General features: G+C 51.8%; 1 protein-coding gene across 1 annotated transcript; it reads left to right on the top strand.

Moving 5' to 3' along the window:
- Window positions 1-2441: 2441 nt before the first annotated feature.
- NKX3-1 (NK3 homeobox 1) lies at window positions 2442-6825 on the top strand. Its single transcript, XM_081134728.1, has 2 exons — window positions 2442-2814; window positions 3914-6825. The coding sequence occupies exons 1-2, from the start codon at window positions 2499-2501 to the stop codon at window positions 4330-4332; spliced, it is 735 nt and encodes a 244-aa protein (XP_080990854.1). The 5' UTR covers window positions 2442-2498; the 3' UTR covers window positions 4333-6825.
- The last annotated feature ends 295 nt before the right edge of the window (window positions 6826-7120 follow it).

The raw sequence follows: 7120 nt of genomic DNA, 5'->3' as shown, positions 1-7120 counted from the left end.
ACCTCATACAAGAGCCAATCAATGAATTCATAAATAAGTGGAATAGCAAATTGATCAATCTCTCTCTCTCTTCCTCTCCCTTCCTCTCTCTCTCAAATAAATCAATAAAAAAAAAAATCTCAAAAGCAAAAATCCAAAAAAATCTAATTATAACATGAGCAAAATAGTTGAATAAATATTTCACCAATGGGGAGAAGTGGGTGGCAAAGAAGCACATGAAAAGATGTTCAATACCTTCAGCCATTTGGGAAATGCAAATTAAAATTTTAAACCACAATGCCATACCATTACATACCTATTAGAATGACTAAAATAAAAAATAATGATGACACCAAATGCTGACTAAGATGTAGAGAAACTGGAACTCTGATACATTGCTGGCGGACATTTAAAATGATACAACCACTCTGGAAAACAGTTTGGCAGGTTCTTACCAAACTAAACATGCCGTTACATATGACCCAACAATTGCACCCTTGGCTATTTATCACAGAGAAATAAAAACTCGTGTTCACACAAATACCTGTACATGGCCTGGCTGGGCATGGCTCAGCAGTTGAGTGTTGACCTAGGATCCAGGCGATCAGGGTTCAATTCCTGGTCAGGGCACATGCCCGGGTGGCAGGCTTGATCCCCAGTGGGGGGCGTGCAGGAGGCAGCCGATCAATGACTCTCTCATCATTGATGTTTCTATCTCTCTCTCTCCCTCTCCTTTCCTCTCTCTGAAATCAATAAAGATATATTTAAAAAAACAAAAAACGAAAAAACCTGTACATGAATGTTCATAGCACTTTCATTCATAATAGCAAAACAACTAGAAAGTGGTGGTGGTGGTGGGGGGGGGGGGGTTGAACAGACTCTGGCAGATCCATACAATGAAATAATACCATTCAGCAATAAAAAAGTATTAACTATTAACATGTGCAACGATCTGAGTGAACCTCAGGGGCATTACGCATAGTGATAAAAGCCAATTCAAAAAGGTTACCTACTCTACAATGCTTGGTTCCATTTATATAACATTGTCCAAGTGGTAAAACTCTAGAAACCGGGAACAGATCAGTGGTTGCCTGGGGTCATGCGCAGAGAGAAGGGGGTGTGGGCCCCTAACTACAGAGATAGCAGAGGGAGTTAGTTCCTCTGTGTTGATGGGACAATTCTGTATCTGGACTGTGGCATTACAAGAATCTAGACATGGGATAAAATTGCATACAGCTACACACACCCGTAAGTGAATGCAGGTTTAAAAGCGATTTAAAAATAAGGTCTGTCGTGCAGCTAACAGTAACGTGCTGATCTCCGCCCATTTCCTGATCTTTAAATCGTATTACAGTTACATAATACGTCATCGCCGGGAGAAGCTGGGGGTACTAATTTTGCACATTCCTGTGAATCCATAAGTATTTCCAAAAAAAAAAAAAAAGTTTAATTTTTTTGTATTGACAGAACAAAACCATCTTCGCCAAAGACCTTCCCGCCACACAGGGTGGCTCTCCGGCGCTTGCTTTATCCGCAATAACCTACTTCCTATCTCCCCCCCCCCCCCACACACACACACAACATACTATCCTTTTGAAAAGTTTGCAGCGGAACGCAAGGTGTCTTAGGCCGGGACGGCAGGAGAGCTGCGCGCGCACAGCTCCCGAGGACACCTGCAGGCCAGGTCCGCCAGCCCTCCCTGCGCTCCCCGGGCGGTACCAGGGACAGACCCATCGGGACCAGTGTTTCCGAACCACTCGGGGGTCGGTGGGCTCTGTCCCTGCGCCCCTGCAGTGCCCGTTTCCTAAGAATACTCCTTTATACAATCACAGTGGCGCTATCAACTCCAGGCAGCTAAACATCGATTCAGGACTTGAACCCATCATCCCTGCTCCACGTTTTCCAGTGGCCCCAATATTCTCCAGCGCAGAGTCCAGCGCGGGGTCGGACACCGCCCTTAGCGGCCCAGCCGCTTCGAGAGCCTCGGGAGACCCGGCTGTGCCAACCACCTCCCCTCGGCACGGGCACCGGAATTCTCTCTGCAGACTGCGACGCCGGCACTTGCCCCACCTGTCTCTTTGTGAGCGGAGGCGCCTTCACGACCTGAAAGAGCTAAATGGAGTCTTTCCCGCCTGCATCATTATCCCCCAGAAGCGGCCCATCGCGGGCTGGGGCGCAGGAGCCCGGCTTCGGTGTTCGCCGCCAGCCTGGGACAGCGACTGCGGGCGGCGGAGGCCGGCCAGCGGGGCGAGGAAGGAGGGATCGGGAAGAAACCCTCCGAGAGCCAGGAGACCGAGCGGAGCGCAGGTCCCCGCTTCCACCCCCTCACCTGGAGCGCCCGGCGGCCAATCAGCGGCGCCGCCAGGTCCCCGCGGCCAATGGGCAGGCGGCGCGGCGCGCGCCCCGGGCTTATAAGCGCACGCGGGCGGCGGAAAGTGAAAGTGGGGCGGCCGCCGCGGGCGCAGCTCCCGCGTCCCGACCCCGCGCGGACGTCGGAGCCCCAACGCCCCAGGGACGCGATGCTCAGGGCTCCGGAGCCGCGGCCCGGGGCGGCGGGGGCGGCCACGCAGGCCAAGCCGCTCACCTCCTTTCTCATCCAGGACATCCTGCGGGACGGCGCGGAGCGGCGCGGCGGCCACATGGGCAGCCCGCGGCCCCCGCCGCCGCCCCGGCCCCTGCCCCTGCCCCTGCCCCTGCCCCAGCGGGCCCCTGGGCAGCACCCCGAGCCGGAGCCCCACGGGGGGAGAGGCGGTGCCGGCGCGCAGGAAAGCGAGCCCAGCCCTCGGCCCCGCGCCGCGCCCGGGGAGGCCGAGTCGCCGGCGGAGACCGAGCCAGGTAACCCTGCGGGGCCGGGAGGCCGGGCGGGACCGGGTGGAGCCCCGCCGGGCGAGCTGGCCTGCGGGCGGCGCGGGCAGGAGGGCGGGTCCAAAGCTCACCTCGGGCCCTGCGGGGATGCGGCCCGGCGGGGGCGACGGGCGAAGGGACCCCACCGCCTCCCGCCGCGGGTGAGCCTGGGGACCAGCCCTGCGCCCCGCGGCCGGCGGCCCGACTCGCCCGCGCCGTGCGTCAGGCGCCGGGGTCTCAACAGCCGGAGCGCGCGCAGCGCCCCCCGCCCGGCCCCCGCCCAGGTGAACCCCACCCGGCTCCCCGTCACCCCCGACTCCACCCACCGGTGCCAGCCCCGCGTACCTCTCGGCATGTACAGTAACTGATGTGTCACAAACAACTGAAAACCACTTAACTGATGTGAATAAATTAGAATCTGCCAAGCAAAGAGCCCCCCCCCCGCCCCCTTTGGCTTCCCAATCACAGGAGCAGTGAAACAGTAAATCTGGGAGTTCCCTCTGGTCTTCAGGACATACAACACCGTTGGAACATTTAAAGTAGACTTATTTTCTTTCCCATCACTCCTTAAGAGGTATCCTAACGCCTCACTCAGGGGGAAAAAAAAAAAAAAAGTGGGTGGTGGGGGGAAGATTTAAGCCAGAAAAGGTGCTGCCTGCAGGGCTCGCAGCCTCTCCGGCCACACAAGCCCTCCCTTGCTGCCAGGATGTGAACCCTGAATGCTTTTGGGTGCTTCACAGGGCATCTTATGCCTCCGTGTCTTCCTGGCCTCCTGCCCCCCCACCCTCAGGATACATTTCCAGAATCCCTGTTTAATCTCCTGGACAACGTGGCAGGAAGTTCTGCCGCTAACCCCTCTTACTTTGGGTTCTTGATGGCCATTAGAAAACTAATACATAGTATACACATCCACTCACTCCCCACTCGGGAGAACTCCTTAGTCATGTGAAAAAAGTGAAATGTATCCAAGATGACAGTGGGCTGTTTGTTCACTCCGGGAGGAGATAAGGGTGGGTTGAATTACTGTCCCCTTTGCTCCAAACATGTAACTTTTCCCTTCCCGGGCCCTTTTCTCCCCTCTTGTTTCCAGATCGGCACTTGGAGACTTATCTGTTGGACTGTGAAAACACTTCGGGCTCCTCGCCGAGCCTTCCCCAGGCCCCCAAGCAGCCGCAGAAGCGCTCTCGGGCCGCCTTCTCCCACTCTCAGGTCATTGAGCTAGAGAGGAAGTTCAGCCACCAGAAGTACCTGTCAGCCCCTGAAAGGGCTCACCTGGCCAAGAACCTGAAGCTCACCGAGACCCAAGTGAAAATATGGTTCCAGAACAGACGCTATAAGACCAAGCGGAAGCAGCTCACCTCGGACCTGGGCGGCCTGGAGAAGCACCCCTCCTTGCCAGCCCTGAAAGACGAGGGCTTCTCCCGGGCCGCCCTCATCTCCGTGTACAACAGCTATCCTCACTACCCCTACCTGTACTGCTTGGGGGGCTGGAGCCCAGCTTTCTGGTAACGCCAGCTCGGGACGGCAAGCGTGCGTGATCGGAACTGCCTTCCCCGGGCTGTCTTTCCGCAAAGCAGAGGGAGCCAGGGTCCGGGAGGACTGGGCAGGAAGAGGCGCGCAGACCAAAACTGTTGGGGGTTTGCGTGGGAATTCCAGATTCTTCATTGGTGGGCCAGTGAGAGATCTGGACCAGTGAATAATTTCATGTCCAGGTAGTTCCCCCAACACGTAAGGTAGGGCATTTTTTGCTTTTAGAGACCTGTTTGAAGTGGGGAGGGGTAGAGGCAAGTGCTGTTTCCAGCACTGTGTGATTCTGTGTGCTCTGTCCACTTTGCTCCTGAGGATTTCGTTCTACAGCTCCATTCTCTGATGTAAGCGAGCATTGACTCTGAAAGAGCAAACCTGAGGGAGAAGGGGCAGCCAAGGTGAGGATGTCACCTGCTGCATTAGACTTAAGTTCAAAACCCTCCCTGGCCTTGGAATACGACCAAGGTTTCTCTTTGTGAGAGAGGGGGGAATAGAGGTCTCGCCGAGAAGCCTGTCTTGCTCAGCGTGTATGGGTTTGGACTCTGGAGATCGGTAGGAGATGAAAACAGAAGCAGCTTCTCATTCTTTTTAAAGAGAATGCCAACTTAAGTATTTGCAGGGTGGCCCCCGTAGACCAAGAAGCACTTGCTGTGGGTTTAAGACAAGCTGTATAAACAGAGCACTACTGTAAGCAGTGGGCCCAGGCCAGAAGAATCTCCACGTGTCCAAGGAGAAGTCTCCACACTGCTGCAGGGGCATTGTAATTTTATTAGCAAAAGGTTAAAAAAAAAAAAAAGCCTCTCAATCTTTTGCCCTGGGCCTGAGAACTTAGAATGAGAAGGTTCCTGGAGTTTTCGGGCTATATTGCATACCACGTCGAGACAGATCACATAATTCTTTATGCACCTTCCTTCCTTATATTTTTTGTTCCTTTTTCACAGCAATCACCTCCTGAGTGGCTTCTTTTCAATCCAGACTTTCAGTCTGGCTGCATCTAACATGCACGCCTTCCTTATTTAGCCTGAGATCTGGTCTAGTTTTGCTTTTTTTTTCTTCCCCTCAAAACTTGTATCTTTCCTGGGTTGAAAAAGGGGGTAGGACAGATTCTGAATTGGCCAAAAGACATGTATTTTTTGGTATCTAACAATTCTTATTTTTTTCTTTTAAAAATATACAGCATTAAATCCCAAATCCTATTTAAAGATTTGACAGCTCCAGAAGGTCACTGCTGCTTTTATAGGACTTTCTGGTGGCTGTTATTACAGTTCAAAGTCTGACAACCCTGTGGGATCCCTGCAGGCAGAGGAGGTAAGAGGACCGGCTTTCACACACAAGGGAAAACTGCAAAATGCAGGGTCAGTACCATTGAGCTGACCAGTGGAAATTGAGGGCTCACCGGTGGGGCCTTAGAGAGAGCCCAGTCCTTTGATCAAGCTGATGGGCCTGAGAGCACTTTGCAGAAAGAAGCTAAGAAAAAAACAGTTTTCAAAGCACAGCATTATTGTGACTTCTATCACAAAACAAACAAAAAATAATTTTCCAAATGCTTCAGGAACTGTGTCTAATGCCTATAAAATAAAAAAATAAAAAAAAGGAGTCTCCTCATGACTTCAGAGAGAATAAGAACAGGGTAAAGGAGAAATGTGGCCACCCTTCTGTTTTCATTCTGTTATCTCAGGTGACCTGGTAGACTCAAGACCGAATTAAGAAAGCCAGTCACTAATGAGGTACCCTGAGGCCTGGAAATCTCTTGATCCCACCACTTAATTCTCTTTAGTGAGAAACCTTTCAATTTCCTCCTATTAAAAGAGCCAATTTACTGTTGGTGGCAAAACTGCCTAAGTTGATAGAAAGTTGGCCCATTTCACCCCCGTTTCTATCACTCGGGCTGCACATTGAAATACTGTAAAATGCCACGTGCTGCTGGCAAGACCGGCGAGCGAAGAAGGCAGCGGAGCCTCCACAGCTTTCCCCTTTCCCGTGTCTCGTTAGATAAGCGTCCAGTGCTCACTCTCTGCTCAGTCCCCTTTCTCTCCCACCTTTGAAATTTAATTCTTTCAACCTGCAATTCTGCAGGTATTAAACATTTTACTGTGATATATATTGTGTTGCCAAAAAAAAACAACAGTCTTTGTTTAAAATTATTTGGTCTGTGACTCCACCTTGCCTTTCCCTGGTTGGAACTGGTCGGCCCGCCGTGTCTGGATGGGTAGAGCAACATCTGAAGAGCCAGCGTGTCGGTATCTGATGGGCAGACTGGAGGGTGCCCCAGACCGCTTCACCCAGACGGCCTGTTTTTCCTTCTGTGTAATAAATCAGTTTGGGTTCTCCACATGCATAACAAGCTCTGCTCTAATCTATAACATGTCAAGGTCTGTGACTTGAAGTTTAATAAAGTATCCCAACCAAACTTTATTTTTCTATGTACTTTTTTGCAACATGAGTGTTTTTAAAATAAAGGACTGTGTCTTTATGAGACGTATCTATGTGTGGTTGTCTGTTTCCCAAAGACCAAATGTTACTGAACTTACATATTTCTCGTTACCATGCTCCCCCAGCCCCAGCCCCAGCCTCAGCCTGCCTGACAAATCTATGGGGAGCAAATAATCAAAAGCAGTAGCTTAGCCAAAGCAGACAACGGTCATTCTTTGATAAAGGTGCTGGCCTCTGTTCCTGGTAAGTCATGTGCAGGGGAAAGAAATTTCTGTCTTCAGTTTAAAAATCACCTGCTGCAGCCCAAGAGCACCTTTTGTTTAAATAGAGAACATCG

The sequence above is a fragment of the Miniopterus schreibersii genome, assembly GCF_964146895.1.
Source record: "Miniopterus schreibersii genome assembly, chromosome: 4".
NCBI classification, from domain to species: Eukaryota; Metazoa; Chordata; class Mammalia; order Chiroptera; family Miniopteridae; genus Miniopterus; species Miniopterus schreibersii.
Note: the sequence above shows the minus strand (reverse complement) of the source record. Positions and strands in the feature narration are given on the sequence as shown.